Source organism: Vespa crabro, chromosome 5 (genome assembly GCF_910589235.1).
Source record: "Vespa crabro chromosome 5, iyVesCrab1.2, whole genome shotgun sequence".
In the NCBI taxonomy this organism is placed as follows: Eukaryota; Metazoa; Arthropoda; class Insecta; order Hymenoptera; family Vespidae; genus Vespa; species Vespa crabro.
Genome location: NC_060959.1, coordinates 7,924,616 through 7,942,238, shown reverse-complemented (window position 1 = coordinate 7,942,238; position 17,623 = coordinate 7,924,616). Strand labels below are relative to the sequence as shown.

Below are 17,623 nucleotides of genomic sequence, written 5' to 3'. Positions count from 1 at the left end.
TTCAAAAGTCTGCAGTAAATGAAAATGAGATAAAACGATATTTAAAGACAATTTAAAGGTTAAAATTTTCGCGCCGTCTGATCGGTGAAGGTGCGCCAGGTGTATTAATGATCATGTGACCATATCGCAATGTCATTGGACGGTATGACGATCGACGGTCGATGTTCGAGGAGGGAGCATCGATCAGGACTTGTACGCGATTGGTTCAGCCGAGGGAGGTATGAATGGTGGGGGGAGGATAGCGAGGTCGCCATCTTAAAGCAATTCGCGATAGCCTCTCGTCGCCGGTGCGAAGCCGAGCTGTTGTCGTCGTGGTTGTCGTTTTCGTCGTTCTCGTCGTCGCGTTCAGAGCTGAGCCGTATTAGCCTGGCGAGCGTGTTAAACGCGAGCGCGAGCTCGTACGGCTCCGGTAGGTGATATACGCGAGAAAAAGAGTAGAAAGAGGGAATTTGGGCGAGGAGAGATAAAAGTATATCTGTCGAAAGGACAGTTAATCAACGTTTAACGTCTCGTGCGGAAGACACTTAGGTGGTGCCAATTCGGCTTTTCATTTTCTTTTCCTACCCTGTGTCTTCTACTATCTTGCTCGTGTAATCGTGTTATCTCTCTCTCTCTCTTACTCTCTCTCTCTCTCTCTCTCTCTCTCTCTCTCTCTCTCTCTCTCTCTCTCTCTCTCTCTCTCTCTCTGTTTGATTCTCATTTCCTCTTTCTCCCTCTTTCACTTTTCGCTTTCTTCCGAATCCACGTCCGCGAAGAGATATATACGCATACGAGCATATTCACTTAGAAAGACACACACTGTCTCTCTCTCTCTCTCTCTTTCTCTCTCTCTCTCTCTCTCTCTCTCTCTCTCTACACACACACACATACATACACACGCACACAGAATCGGACACCTCGGTAGTGACCGTGCGCCGAGTGGTACATGCTGTTTGAGAGAGTGACCACAGAAGGAAACGACGAACACTTGCTGACAAATACGTTCGGTTTTGAAGAGTCGTCGACGTAGGGGAAGGAAAGTGACAGGAAGAAGGACGGCAGTATGGCGGGACAAACGATAAACGACAGGCTACTAGCTGCCAGACACAGCATCGCTGGGCAAGGGCTCGCTAAGTCCGTATGTAAAGCGACCACCGAGGAGATGATAGGACCCAAAAAGAAGCATCTCGATTGTAAGTCCCTTTTAAGCTCTATTTTTTCCTCAACGTCTTTTCTATTTCGTTTTATAAAGTATTTTATGTCTCCCCTCACTTATTTTTTTTTTTTTTTTTTTTTTTTTTTTCTTCCTGGGTTACATCGACTTTCGGCTCGACCGACTAGACTCAACTTTATCGATTCGGCTCGATCTGAATGTCCTTTTTATGACCCTTCGGTTTCAGTACTAAAGACGAGCAATCATTTAGCACCCTTTGTCTTTCGACTTTCGCGAAGAGAGTATGTAGAAGGCGAGAATGCAGTGAGACCAGTTACGCTCAAGAAAGATAGAGAGAGAGAGAGAGAGAGAGAGAGAGAGAGAGAGAGAGAGAGAGAAAGAGTGAAAAAGTAAGAGAGAGGGGAGAGACAGAGTGAGCGAGTAAGAGAGGGAGAGAGAGGGCGAATGCTCGCGCTCACGTCGATGCGCCGCACGTCGTAGTGAGGTCATTCGATTTTGAGTATGTGCGACATGACAAAATTTTGTTCATGTTTCATTATTTCAAAAAAGATTGAATACGAGAAAAAATTTATGATGATAGGGATCGCAGTTTTTCTACGTTCTTATGGAGATACTCATAATAGTACTATCAGCGTGTTATATGATTTATTGATTTTACTCGAGGAACATTGATTTTTTTCCATGCTTGACTTCACCCAAGTACCATACGTTTTAAGATACGTGATATTTATCTTTAATGCACCGATTACTGAACGATTTTGGACAAGATAATTGAGAAATCTTTTAGTTGTAATGCAAACAAAATATTAGAAAATGTTGACTCACTTTTTATGCGAACAAAATATTTCGGCCTTATTAAAATTGTTTTATAAAAATATTAATTAAAAGTATTGTCTTTGATGTTATGGCTTAAATTTAAAAGAATATAAGATGCCTTGCATCTATCAAAGATATATTGGCTTTAGCTTTTTCTTAGAAATTGTTGGAGGCTAACAAGAATGAATCATCGTTCCTGGTATGATACATAGATGTACGTTAATATATTATATTATATTATATTATATTATATTATATATTATATTGTATCAATTTAGTTTTATCTAATATTTCTAAATAATGTAATAACAATTTTTCACAATGACTATTTTCATCGGTAAACTTTTCTCCATAAAGTTTTAATAAATTTATCATTATGGAATATGCAACAAGAGGAGCATGATTTTGAAGGACATTGCAAACATTATAAATTAGCAAGACAATAATTTTATATCAAGATTTGCTATTTTGCGTGCCAATCCAATATTACATTTATGTTGGATGATTATGTTTATTTACGAGTTATATATCATCCACATTTATTAATACAGTTATACGTATGACACAGCTATACATATACCGCAGTGCTGTTTGTGATGAGGAATTATAAGTTTATTATAGGAAGACAACAAATTTATTGGTAAGATCACAGTATAACCAAAGGTCATTCGAGTAGGAACAAGGTTATTTTCTTTATATAGCTTATCATTGAAATATTTCATAGTTATAATTTTATGAAGTAAAAGAAAAGAATAGAGAAGAATGTATATTTACAAAAAAAAAAAAAAAAAAAAAAAAAAAAAAAAAAAGAATATCATGGGAAGTTCATTAAATTATTTTATATTTTTGATTTAAGTGAGATAATTAAATGAAATGGGTAATGAAATGTCAAGAAGTAAACTTGAGAAGTAGACTTATTCATTTAAGCTCATAAATATAAAGTACCCTTAGAGAGAGGGAGAGAGAGAGAGAGAGAGAGAGAGAGAGAGAGAGAGAGAGAGAGAGAGAGAGAGAGAGAGTGTGTGTGTGTGTGTGTGTGTGTGTGTCAGTCTCTTATATGGTTTACACGTTCTCTCGTGCGTATCCTTTCGCTATTCTCGTACAAATTAGAATTAATTTTCCGGAAAATCAAGAAAAACGATCCTTTCATAAAGTTTATAAATTTAGAATATATTCGCATACGGTGAATATTGAAGAACAAATGATTCGTAGAAACGAGAATTATTTTATCACGGGATACGCCCTTATTCGATTAAATTTTCATAAAATATAGGTTATCTTCGTTCAAGTTCTAATTGTAAGAGTCATACTTCATTGAAAGTATTTAATTGTTTTGAGTCTCTCGATTTTAATTTTACTTTATTTTCTTACGATGTATTGTGTTATAAATATCTTTAAAAAAAAAAAAAGAAAAAGAAAAGAGAATATATAAATATGTAGAAAAGATTGTATTATTCTCATGTCGAATCAATCAGTCGTGTCATGTACGATGAAAAAAAATTCTATATAGATAATTCTCGAATCGTTAAAATTCGAAAGAGACGATCGTGTCCAACCGTTCGTTCTACGAAGAATACAGAAAGAGAAAAGAAAATATTGAAGAGACTTTAGAATCGTTTGATTTGTCAGTACAACTATCTATATGTAGTTTCGAGCAAACCAAAAGCTATTATTATTATTAGTACATATTATTAGCGTCTCATTACGATTAGAACCTTAATTTTTCCTGGGATTCCTGGGTGTCAATTTATGAAAATAAATCTGCTTATTTTCAATGATAGTTCGTAACACGCCTGTTATAACGCTTCGATAACTTGAAAGTTTCGATAATGTTGCAAAAATGCATATTGTTTCCCCGGTCGGCAGATAAGTGATATAACTTCATCGAGAGCGAAAGTAAGTAAATACAAAAAGAGAAATATAATGGATACGTGCGCGTGTGTATGTATATATAGACCTTTGGTGAGCTTGCATGAAAACGATGCTCATTATCATAAAAGCGACGGCGCGTGTCCGTACTGACCGTTACCGGTCTCCCAACTGTGTGTGCACGTATGTATATCTCCAGACTTGGACGGGGGCGTAAATGATAAAATTCTTCGAAGGCGCGATAACGCCAATCAAAAATTGAAACACGAGGAAAAAAAAAGTATGACTTTTCATAGAACTTACCCTTTTTGTAATGAGTCAACGTCGATAATAAATCAGTGAGGGGAAACTTTCTCTTTCATCTCTCTTTCTCTTTCTCTCTCTCTCTCCCTCCCCTCTCTCTCTTACATTTTGTTTTCTTTTAATATATTTTTCTTTTTTTTTTTTACATGTACGTTAATTTATATTAATATAACATATATATTTTTTTCCGTTCATCGGTAATTATAAGGATCAGCGTGAAGGTCGGTAAAACGAATTGTTGTTGTCTTCGTAATTTGCGCCATGTTTTTACGCATTTTAAATTTACTCTTCGACGAAGTGGCGCTAAATTCAAATTTCGATTCGCGTAGTACCGAATTCCAATTTCAACGGTGCTACATACATACATACATACATACACACACACACATATATATATATATATATATATATATATATATATATATATATATTTCTTTTTTTTCTTATCGTGTAATTTCTTTTTTTTTTATTTCATGCCATATCGAACCAATCGCTTTATACGGGCTGTTTCTATATAGTCATAATGATCTTATAAGGTGGCATTAGGAACGAGGGTAAACGTATTATCGTAATTGAAATGAAAGATGGAAAAAAGAAAGAAAGCGAGAAAAAAGAAGAACGAAGAAAATAAAAAAAGATAGATATAGATAATATGAATGCAAGTGAGCGTGAAAAAAGTATGCAGGAGTATATATATTATATTATGCGTATACGTTAAAGGATGTGCGAAAAGTATATAGAAATACACATAGTTTCTTTTTTTCTCCCTCCCATCCTCTTGCCCTCATTTACAAATACGTAAATCATATTTGTTGTTGGTCCTCCTTTTTTCCTCGCTCTTCTTCTCCCTCTTCGATAAGAATTGAACGGCCACGATCTCACGGCACGCTTCGCACGATTACGAGTAATGAGGTACACAGTCTTTCTTTCGTGTGTTGTTAAAGCCGAGTAGGTGAATGACATCGGCACGTTTTCTTATTTGACCTATACCCTTTCGCTGATCTTGCGTTAAAGGCCAAAAAGCAAACTATACTGGACTCCTTAAAAGAGAGAGAGAGAGAGAGAAAGAGAGAAAGAAACATCTGTTTTGATCGAGCCGCCATTCTTTCACTGTTTCGTCCCTTTATTCATCCTTTTTTTTTTCTTTTTTTTTTCTTTTTTTTTTCTTTTTTCTACAAGGAGATAAACATTCGTTATTAGCGTTCCTTCTTAAAAATAAAAATTAATAAAAATTAAATTTACGAGAAGAATCCTCGAGGAGAATGATCTATCGAATTGCTTCAAGTTTTGATTTCTTGTCTATGCTCTAAATTTTCTTTTACTTGAGATATTTATTTATTTATTTATTTTTCGTATGAAAATAATAATATTAGATATATTATATATATATCTCTCTCTTTCTTTAAAGATTGTGTTATTAATGTATGAATTTTCTTTTCTTTTTTCTTTTTTATTTCCTTCCTTTTTTTTCTCTCCCCTTATATTTATAGAACCTATTATAAATGTAAAATAATTGATACTTGTTTTATGTAAAAAAAAAAAAAAAGGCTTAACGTATAAATACGTTAGTTCTTTTTGTTTTGTTTTCGATCGATATTTTAGCTGGATCATTGAGTAAACGAGCGTTTTTATCGTATGAATCGAGAAGTTTCGAAAGAAAGATCGCGTGAACCGATAAGCAAGATATGTATGTATATATTTTCTAAGTAAGAGTCAACCTCACCACGTCATCTACGATTCTTATTCTCATTGAGCTGAATGAGATACGAGAATGATAAAGAAATTTTATATATTTATAAATTTGACATTATTTCGAAAGTTTTAAATTATGTATTTCGATTTAATTCATCGATTAATTTGTTACGTCACGTGGAAGACAAATTATTAATGATATGAAACGATGAGAAATAAAATAAAAATAAAATGAAATAAAAATAAAAATAAAAAAAAAAAAAGACGAAGGAAAAAGAAACAACAACAGAGATGAAAAAACTGTAAAAAAGAAAGATGAAAAAGAGAAAAAAGAAAAAATTCGCTTTTTATACCGATAATAGTGATCATATTTGCATTTGAGAAACTTAATGACGTTTTACGATCGAGTTTGGTTGCTTCAAGGAATAAATTATTCGAGAGAAACGTATTTTAATTTTTTGCATATGATTTCATCAAATTAATTCCAAGGAAAGATCGTTTAAAGAAAAAAGATTTCGATATAGAATTTATAATATCACTACTTAGGTACTTGGGTACTCTCTCTCTTTCTCTCTTTGCGTCTCTCGATGAGAATTAATCGTTTATATTGAGACCGTTCTTTCTCATTCACATTGAAAACGTTCTTTCTTTTACATTCGGCGATATATATATTTTAATATTCATTTTTTTTTCTTCTTCTCTTCAATCGAATCGAATCGAATCGAATCGAATCGAATTGAATTGAATTGAATTGAATCGAATCGAATCAAATCGTAGCAAAGTATATAAGTAATCGGTAAAATTTGAATTTCATTACTTACACTTCCCTAACGGATGATTACGTACGTGTCACACGTGTCTTTGATATTTGCTTTGAAAGTGCAGATCATAGAAAGCGTATATTTAATGTATACTTCTGTGTTCAGAGTTATATCGACTCGTAAAAAAACAAAAAAAAGTGTTTTTTTTTTTTTTTTTTTTTTTTTGATAATTGGAAAGAAAGTTATATAGGAGAATGAAAGTTGAAGGAACTAAGTAATAATCGTACGTATAATATAAATCGACGTGTGATTACTTTAATATAGAGTGAAGATATTAATAAATTTGGTTTCTTTTTTTTTTTTTTTATCTATCAAAGGACGCCATATTGTTTAGTTTATTTTTGTTACGACTATAAAATCCCTTTACTTTTTTCTTTTCTTTTTTTTCCCCATTAATCCTAGAATCGAGCAATTTAAATTGTCGAAGTAAAATCGTTATCATGTTACTTATACGAGACAAGTCAAATGAAAATTAATCGACGTTTTCTGTTCTATCTATCTATCTCTGTCTGTCTGTTTCTCTCTTTCTCTCCCTCTCTTTTTATTAACAAAAATGGTGAGGAATCAACGTTTTCTCCTTTAGGTAGTTGCGTCTCGAAGGTAAACAAGAATCAGGAAAGTAAATCGGTTCTTCTCTTCCTCTCTCTCTCTCTCTCTCTCCATCCTTCTCCCCCTCACTCTTTCCCCCTCCCTTTTTTCTCTTTAATTCGAAAGGAACGAGAGTTGACACATTTAACACATGCGTTCTCTCTAAGAGAGAAATGCGTCCGATGGAAGAGCGTAGCAGCGCTTATGTGCGTTGAAGCGTTGGAGCGATGCCAGTAGTAAAACCAAATTAGCCGCCGTCCATACATGCGCGGGGGTGTATAATTAGAACAGGAAAGCTGTCAAGGTCAAGTACACGTTACTTTAGAAAGACGACGGTCACTCAATCTTTAAAGACAGACACCCGCGTGTGCATCACATCGCATTACTTCGTACATACGGTCGTAGGTCGCATGTTTTGTTTTTCTTTCTTTCTTTCTTTCTTTCTTTCTTTCTTTTCTTGTTTTTTCTTTTTTTTTCTTTTTTAAGATTATTAAGATGTCCACATTTCTGTGTCAAAAGAGATGAAGGAGAGAAAGAGAGAGAGAGAGAAAGAGAGAGAGAGAGAGAGAGAGAGGGGTAGTGTATGTGTGACAGAGAAAGAAAGGAAGTATTTGTTCTGTTCGTTCGTTCGTAAAATTTAATGATAATTAGATTTTATATGTGTCAATGATATTTATCTTTTCTTTTTCTTTCTTTTTTATGTCTATCACAATGGAAATAATGATTATTGAAGTAAGAGAAAGAGCAAGAGAGAATTTCTTTTTTCGTTCGTAAAATCGATCGACAAAATCAAATTGTCGTTCGTAAAGTTGATCGACAATTTAATTCTCATGTATCGATGATAATACCTCTTCTTCATTTTTTTTTCCTATGTATATAATAACGTTAAAGATAATTATTATTAAGTCGATTTGCTTTTAGTGTCACACTTACGCGAAAATGAGTCTTACATAACGTATGTATGTATGTATGTATGTATGTATGTACGTATATATGTATGTATGTATGTATTCACTGAATCAGTCATTTGCAATAGCATAAATATGTAGGACTTATTATTCTCGTATAAATGAAAGTATTAATGTAAAAGTTTTTTTTTTTTTTTTTTTTTTTATGAACTTTTACGTGATAGCTCTACGTTTGTCTTAATATTGATAAGAATGTTACATTACGTACAAACGTTGGTTATGTATATGCTAGCATTTCACATAGAAATGAGAAAATAAGAAGCGTTTACCTTAATAACGTAATTCTTTATGTTTTTATGAATCATTCATTCAAGATTTCCTTTGCCTCTTTTCCAAAGCTTTAACGATTTTATCTATATATATGTGTACATGCGCGCGCGTGTATATATATATATATATATGTATGTATGTATACATACAACATATATATTACACGTATGTATATGTACAAGCCAAGAAGCAGCTTGGCTTCGTCGTTACGATCAATACTTAAAGACCATACCTATCATTGTCCTACTCTACTTCTTTTGGTTGTTAAAAATACCAAATTTGATACACCCATGTAAGTATATATATATATATATATATATATATATATATATATATATATATAATACAGTACATGATCAATCTTTGATCTCTATAAAGTTGTACAATCTTCCCATTTGTACTACGTACAACGTATATTTTACGTATACTTATACATATATTTATATATATTTACATATACTTACATGATAAATCGTGATAATTATAAGATACTATTTTATCAAGTAATCTTTGTAAAAAGTTACGTAGTTGACAAAGCAAACAAATGCTTTGAAGATCGATCGACATTTTGATCAGTTTAAAAGGTAATCTCTTAAAATGAGATGAAAGAGAGAGAGAGAGAGAAAGAGAGAGAAAGAGAAAGGGAGGTGGGTTGGATGGGCGACGCACGAGATGGGCTAGGAGAAGAGGGGAGATAGTATTTTTTCTTTCTCTTCGTTCTCTCGAGCATTTAACGAGCTCTATCTTTAGGACAACTAGGGATGTGGATCATTGATCGTTATCTGTGCATCAGGGAGACATTGCACTGGTTCCGGTCCTTGACCTCCCTGATTCGGGATCGTACTTGATGAGATTACTTCTGCCAATCGACAAGATTGACGTATAGATTTTCAGCCTTTCGAACCTTAAACGATCATTCTGGATTGATCGGACAAAATTGATATTGACGTCGTCTGATCTGACATTTTACATTACGTAAACTTATGCGATAGTTTTCCTTTGACAATTTTGATTTATCTTTTCATATAAATTCCTTGAAATATCGAAAATATATTTATCAGTTCGAAAGAATATGTTTCTTCATTAAAATATTTTTCTATTATATTACAGATCTCATTCATTGTACGAACGAGCCAAACGTTTCGATACCACAACTTGCTAATCTTTTGATAGAACGATCCCAAAATACGAATTGGACGGTCGTTTTTAAAGCTCTTATAACGGTGCATCATATGCTTTGTTATGGCAACGAGGTAAATATACTTATTTCAAATATTTAATGTTTATTCGTTTACATTACGTTGAAATTAATGAACTCCTTTGTTTTCCAGAGGTTTACACAATACTTGGCGTCGAGCAACAGCACGTTTCAGCTCAGCAATTTCCTCGATAAAAGTGGAGTACAAGGTGAGCGAAGAAAAGGGTTCTGAGGATGAATGATGGTCGACCATAATTTTTAACATTTTATTTCTATCGATTCGATTTTTCTTTGTCTTTTCCTTTTCTTTACTTTTCTTTTCTTTTTTATTATCGTACCGTACTCTCCGATACTAATAGAAATAATAAAAAAATCAAAAGTTGTTTTGCAATGCCGGTAAAAATAATTGTTGATAATAAATTCGTAAAATAAATTCTGGCGCAATCATCGTATTGTTTATTACTTGTCGATAACGATTGCCGAAGAATATACTAAATAAATTTCTTTAAATTTTTGATTAATTAATTCCTTTCGTAAAGGACGTGTCAACAAGATTATTGTTATATGTATATCTTGAATAATAATTATTCATTTACTGCGTATATTATTGCAAATTCTTGTGAGGTAAAAGTAATTATTTGTATTTATCAGTTTGTTTTTTCGTTCGTACGTTCGTTCGTTCATTCGCTTGCCAGACAAAAGTATTTATTTATTATTATACATATCTATATATGTATCTGAGTATGCATGAGGTACAATGATAAAATGGTATTTATTGCTTTAATAAATTTACATTGCAAATTCTTATCTTCCTTATTGAAAACTGTAAAAAAGAGGATTTCTTTTAAATTTTCTTTATGCCCGATATACCGACTCGCACTACGCATAAAAACACGTATATGCAGAAAAATGCATGGGAAAACATGGCTATTTATATACGTTCGTATCTACTGCTTTCTGTCCCTATATTGTTTAATAACACTTTCAAACTAACTTCCTAGCTTCCTAGCATTGAAAACAACTACAGATCTATATGGGCAAAATCAATCTTTCTGTTTTCCATGTATCTGGCATCTTTCTTCTCTTCTATGATTTACTAACTTGGATTAATTTTATCTCTGTTTGAGCACAGCAGGAGCACGCGTCGGTAAGTCGATTTCCTTTATACTTACAATGCCTTTTTTTTCGTTTATATAATTTATCAATATTATAAATAATACTCATTAGATATATACAGGCTGGGCCAAAAGTTTCTAAGTTAAAAAGAAATTTTTTTAAATGCTTTACTATTTTTCGAAACTTCTCTTGGTATAATTTTTCTTTTTTTTTTTCTGAATCGTAAAAATAGAAATTTTAAAAAATCTCGGAAAAGAGTAATTAATTTTTAAAGTCATTTAACAATTTTTAGTTCATCCTGTATTATGCCATACAGCGTATGATCTATATTATAAATGTTTTGAATGTTATGCATTTTTATTTCTATTGATTCTGTATTCTTAATAGTTTCGTTGTCAAGATCAAAACTGTTCTTACAATATTTTCTAATCAATCGTTCTAATCAATGGGTCTAATCAATATCAATGGTAATTTTATTAATGAAAATATTATGATAATTAATATATTCTTTTTATCTTTATTGTTCGTTAGGTTACGACATGTCACCGTTTATCAGACGATATGCCAAATACTTGAACGAGAAGGCTCTTTCATACAGGACGGTGGCATTTGATTTCTGCAAAGTAAAAAGAGGGTAAGATGAAACTATTATTTGATATATTATAAATCTATGTATTTAAATGTAATACGAAGTTAATGTTATTTTTGTTTTTGTTTTTTCTTTTTTTTTCTTTTTAGAAAAGAAGATGGCACGTTGCGTACTATGAATGCAGAAAAATTATTAAAAACTTTGCCTGTCCTACAATCACAATTAGACGCACTACTCGAATTTGATTGTACAGCAAACGATCTTACAAATGGTGTTATAAACATGGCATTTATGCTTCTATTCCGAGACCTCATACGTTTGTTTGCCTGTTATAATGATGGAATTATTAACCTCTTAGGTAATATATATATATATATATATATATATATATATATATATATATATATATATATATATATAAAGAAAAAAGAAAAAATTCGTGATTATTAAAGTAATATATAATTTTTATATATTATCTCCTTTTATTATTTACAGAGAAGTATTTTGACATGAATAAGAAACAATGTCGAGATGCTTTGGAATTGTATAAAAAGTTTCTCATAAGAATGGATAGGGTTGGTGACTTCTTAAAAGTAGCAGAGGTAATTTATATTTGTAATTCTTTTCAATGAATTTTACATTTGTAATTTTACATGTGGATTTAATTAATGGAACTCTTTTTTTTTTTTTTTAATAGGATGTTGGTATCGATAAAGGCGATATACCGGATTTAACAAAGGTAATGTTTTTAAAAATTACAAATTTTTTAAAAAGTTATATTTTTCTTTGCTATAATAATATATCTTTATTAACGAAAATTTGAATACTGAAATGAAAAGTATTTTTATAGGCACCAAGTAGCTTGTTAGATGCGTTGGAACAGCATCTTGCATCATTAGAAGGGAAAAAGGGCTCTGCTGCAAATACGCCAACGCAGTCAGCAAGGTATGCCAGCTTTCTTCGTATATTGATTTATTTACAAAAAAAAAAAAAAAAAAAAAAAAAAATAATAATAATAATAAACAAGGTAAATGGAAGAAGAGAAAATAGAGAGAAATATTTATTTTTAACGTATCAAGCTGGCATTATATTTAATTTTTATTAATAAATTAGTAAATAATGAGATCTTCTTCCAATATTTTCATTAAGCTTGCAATAATTTTCATTTTATTGCATAATGAATTGTTCCTAATGTATCAGTTTGAACGGATACGAAGAATGATAAGTAAAAATGTTTAAAATAGAAACAAAAAAAAAAAATTTTTTTTTTTAACGTTATGAAAATCATATAGGAAAATTATTTAATTTATAGAATTATTGCCCAAGAAAATCAAAATCATTATTTCCTGTCATTTGTCATTACTTTACGGCTTTGGTCCAGTCATTCGGTAATTTCGAATGGCTGTTCACCATCGGTCATATCACAATTAAATCCTACAAAACAACTTAATTACAAACATCTCTGTCTGCTCCTTTTTTTTTTTCGTTTTCTCAAACATAAACCTCTTTGTAACTATCGTTAATTTATTTGTAGATCAATTGGACATGTGACACGGCTCATATTTATTTAATACTTATACATAAAAGGAAATTTTTCTCTCTGTTTAATTTTGCTTACATGCTTTTTAGTTATGAGGTAATAGAAACGTGATTTAACCTTTGGAGCCTTTATCTCTCTATCATAACATCTCTCTCTCTCTCTCTGTAAATATTTCGATTGTTGTGAAAATTTTATTCTAAATAATAGTCATAACATCGCATCGATTAAAATATTTTTTTATATAAATATTTCCATATATTTATTGATTTTCTATATATATATATATATATATATATATACTGATAATGGCTCAAAAGGTTGGATAATTTATATAAATATAATTTTTTCTTTCTTTTTTGTATTTTGTTTACGATTTGTACATACTCATTTGCATATTAAAATCACATTTTGATAGTCTATGCAAATGTAAAATATTATATTCGGCTTTTCTTGTTTTATTTTGCTTTTTATGTAATATTTTATACATCTCGTGTAAGAGATGATATATGTGCTGAAAAAGATATTATAATTGGAGTAAAAGGACGATTTGACTGGCCAGAGCCTTAATGTAATTTTCAATATTTTCAAATGGCAAACGTAAATAAAATTATGTTATTGAATATGGATTCTTTCATCTATTGCTTAGATTGTATCTTATTAATCATTGAGAGAATAATAATTGAAAAGATTTCTTTATCTTATACTTTCAATGTAAGAAAAAAAAAAAGTAACAAATAAATATATATTGATATTTCTATAGTAATACTATTAAAATAATGAGAACATATTTATATATATAGAATAATATGATAATATAAATAAGAGTCATTGAAATAAGATTTGATTAATAAATAAATAAATATAATTTATGATATCGTATATTATTTGAAAGAACTAGTTAATAATGTAAAATAGATATTGATATTAAATGTTTATATATAATAGTCTGACTATCTATGTGACATGTAAAATGATATTACAGCACATGTATTTATCTAAAGTTATGTATGCTTGGTAATGTAAATACCGTCGTGTGTAGCGTATTATGGATGCGTTCGTGATGTACACGCTTCTACGATGCATAATACGTAGCTTATTATGAATCGTTTTATATATAGTACAGAATTTCTCTCATTTATCAGACTTTCTCGTAGAGAATAATAATTAAATAAATGCATGTGTAAGTTTTTAAAAGCTATTTAAAGTATGAGGTGCACACAATTACTTAATTTTTTTCTAGGCACTGTCGCATTTATACGTACTACACTACTCTTCTTTGTTTTTTGTTTGTCTTCTCCTTTATTTTCTATTATCAACTCTCCCTTTTATTCCTTTCATCACATTTATTTGTGCTAAAACAAAATCTCCTCCTTCTCTTTTCCATATATATATATATATATATATTTATATATGTATGTATGTATGTATATATATATATATATATATATATATATATATATATATATATATCCTACTTTTTCCCAATTACACACAATCCCCACGACCTTATCATTATCCAAGCAGCAATAGAACGAATATAAAGTCGGGAGTGTCCGCCCTGTCTTCCACCAGTACCGCATTTGGAACGGCAGCTAGTAACGCACGGCTCGATCATACTGGAAATGGACATATCGATGAAGCATTGAGGCAACAAGCTCTTGCGGAAGAGGAATCAGCTTTGAATCAGTACAAGGTAATCTTTTTATAGCTATACATGTCATTAAATACATATTAAATTACCCACTTTAATTGGTAAACTCCAGAGTCTTCTTATTTCGTGTTTTTGCGTTTATGCTTTTGTGGTAATTGCAAAAGTGTTTACAAAATAAACTTATATGCAATTGCATTTTTCTAATTTAGGCAAAAGTGCAATCGCCCCCAGGTGGTCCAAGTACAAATCCTTTCTTGAGTTCACCTACCAACAATGCCAATCAACCAATAGTTGATCTATTTAGTGCAGCACCATCAACGGATAGTCAGGTAATTGCATATTTTAAATATGCAACATGATATATTTTATATTTCTATTATTTACGAGGCAATTTCGAAACTTTTACATCAAAATCAATAATAATCTTAGATATCTACATACATACATGCTAAGAGCACAATCATGACGGCAGATGCAACATTAGGAATCACAGTCACACAGTTTTTATATCCTGGATTCGAGTTTCTAAGAAATTTTTGTTTGACTTAAGTCTCTTTAGTCTTATTAGTCCTTGTTTTTCTATAATTCGTAATAATTATTGCTCGTGTTCATCCATGATATTTTTTACAGGATATATTTTTTTTTTTTTTGAGTTAACATTGCATACGTTTACCGTAATTAATTGCTACAGCATGGCAAGATGTGTGAGCCTATTTATTATTTTCTTTTTTTCATGGATCACTTACAAATTTGTTCGTTTAATTTTAATGTATATCAAATGTTAATAACTCTAATTGTTTATATTATATGTATATTATTATCGAATAATATTTTCAAAAATTATATTAATAATTCATTATAAAATTAATATGGCAAACGATATATGTATATATATGTCGTATAGATATATACGTGTATTTCAAAAAGGTTTTTATGATTAGTACTATATAAATTAATATTTAATAAAAAAAAAAAAAAAAAAAAAAAAAAAAAAAATACGTTTTATGATATTTTAGCCACAAAAAGCATCCGACGATTTGCTACAACTGGCAGGAAATCCTTTCGCAGATATGTTTGGCGCGCCACAACAAGCACCACCTGCACAGTCTGCACAAGTACAAAATAATATGTGGATGACCAACGGTAATGGTAAATGCAACATTCGCTTAATTTTATATATATATATATGTATATATATATATATATATGTATGTATATAATTTTTTTGTTTCTTATTTTTTTTTAGTTCTTTTCTTTATTTTTCTATTTTCCTATGATTTTTTCTTTGCTTTTGGTTTTTTAGGTTTTGCAGCGACACCAGCAAATAATAACTTTGTTACAGATAATAGCTTTTCCTCTGTTTTTGGAAATCAGGATCAACAGTCAAGTAAGTATTTAATTTTCATTTAATTAGATAATAATAAGGCGTTAAAAAGTCATTATCGCAGTAAATTTTTATATTTTACATTCTCTATTTTCTTTTTATTATAAATATCGTTCTTTTGGCACAGAAAATCTTTTTGCCTGGTTTGTACGATCATTTGTAATACACACTTACACAGATTACATTATTTCAAAGTTGACATATTATCTTGGATTTATACAATTTACGCACATATACATACATACATATATATATATATATATATAAAACACTGTGATGTTAATAAGAACACTTTATCTGCTCGATGTTCTAAATTTGTCGTATAATATCTCAGACCTATAGAATACCTTCGCATAAACATTTAACTTTATTCATTTATTTATGCAGTCATATAAAAATTAATTTTGTAAGAGATGCATTTTTCAAAATAAAATTTTCGAAGACTCTACAGATCTAAATTAGATATATTTGCAATATTAAGGATTCGATGAGGCTGAATTCTTATTAAATTAGCGAATGTTGTGTTTTCGTAGACTGTTTGATGCATTTGTTGCAAACGTTTAAGATGTAGTTGTGTAGTTATTATATAGTATATATGAAATGTCATGTTTTCGATAATCTAACAAGGATTTAAACGATAGTAGAAGATTTGCTATATACTAACAAGCCGAAGCAGCGATGCGCAAGTATCTAAGAATCGTCTTAATTGTTTTAACTGCTATACTAACAAACACCGAGGAACATGTTAAATAGTGGAGCATTCGTTACACCATACACAATAATCATAATGAAACATCATCAAGAAATCATCGCAATCATTATTAATCTTAATTAATAGATGAAAGACTTATGGCTTTAATACTGGCGCATCTCTCGAGAGAAGCAGTGCGATAATCGCAAGGATCTTTTCGAATTATTCTCGTAGAACCTAAAATTAATCCACGCACATTAATAACTTTCTGCGCAAGCTGGTGCCCCAGGAACAGCCGGATCCGTACCTAATCCCTTTATGTCCGACTTCCCAACCGCCGCTTCCCAAGCTAGCAATGCAGCCGCTGCTCTAGGGCTGTTCGATCAAAGCGGCGTTACTGCCGGTAGTAACGTTGGCGAAGCTCAAGCAGCAGCAGCAGCAACAGCAGCAGCAGCAGCGGCGGCATCACAAAGCGGCGGAGACCTCTTCAGTGCCGGCGGTCAGGCAGATCTCTTTGGGGGCGACTCTGCAATGCTCAAGGCCGCAGATGGGAGCTCTGGGGACGTCGCGGCCGGCGGTGCACAAGTACCGTCGGCCGTTGCGCCCTCGACGGCTCTTACCTCTGGCAAGTCCACTGCCACGCCGCCTCCCAGACCACCGCCTCCCGCGACAGCTACCAATGGTACACCACGTGCATTGTCTCCAGCTGTTAGCGGAGCATCACCTGGTAGGCCAGCCTCGGGGCCTGCTTCAACTGCCGCCAATGCAGCCCCGAGCAAGAGTGCATTCGATGATCTAAATGACAGTATTCGCATGGCACTGGGTGGGTCTCCGTCGCGACCGGCACCCCTTGCTCAGCACGCTCCTCCTACGCAACAGCAGCAGCAGCAACAGCAGCAGCAGCAACAACAACAACAACAACAACAGCAACAACAACAACAACAACCATCGCAACAACCCGTCCAACAGGGCTT

The 17,623-nt window shown here is 31.9% G+C and overlaps 1 protein-coding gene across 21 annotated transcripts in view; it reads left to right on the top strand.

Moving 5' to 3' along the window:
- Nucleotides 1-40: 40 nt before the first annotated feature.
- Nucleotides 41-17,623, top strand: part of LOC124424485 (phosphatidylinositol-binding clathrin assembly protein unc-11) — a 22,785-nt gene continuing 5,202 nt past the window's right edge. For 2 of the 21 annotated variants that reach the window (XM_046963603.1, XM_046963604.1), the window contains exons 1-14: nt 42-409; nt 9,591-9,733; nt 9,812-9,887; nt 10,811-10,825; nt 11,326-11,428; nt 11,533-11,741; nt 11,879-11,985; nt 12,081-12,122; nt 12,234-12,328; nt 14,448-14,616; nt 14,784-14,903; nt 15,591-15,723; nt 15,878-15,961; nt 16,927-17,623. The exon at nt 16,927-17,623 is cut by the window's right edge and continues 143 nt beyond it. In XM_046963603.1, the coding sequence (XP_046819559.1) occupies nt 130-409; nt 9,591-9,733; nt 9,812-9,887; nt 10,811-10,825; nt 11,326-11,428; nt 11,533-11,741; nt 11,879-11,985; nt 12,081-12,122; nt 12,234-12,328; nt 14,448-14,616; nt 14,784-14,903; nt 15,591-15,723; nt 15,878-15,961; nt 16,927-17,623 (2,273 nt within the window). In that variant the 5' untranslated portion in view covers nt 42-129. Of the gene's footprint in view, nt 1,173-9,590; nt 9,734-9,811; nt 9,888-10,810; nt 10,826-11,325; nt 11,429-11,532; nt 11,742-11,878; nt 11,986-12,080; nt 12,123-12,233; nt 12,329-14,447; nt 14,617-14,783; nt 14,904-15,590; nt 15,724-15,877; nt 15,962-16,926 lie in introns of all 21 variants that reach the window. The other 19 variants (XM_046963601.1, XM_046963597.1, XM_046963599.1 and 16 more) reach the window with 19 other exon arrangements.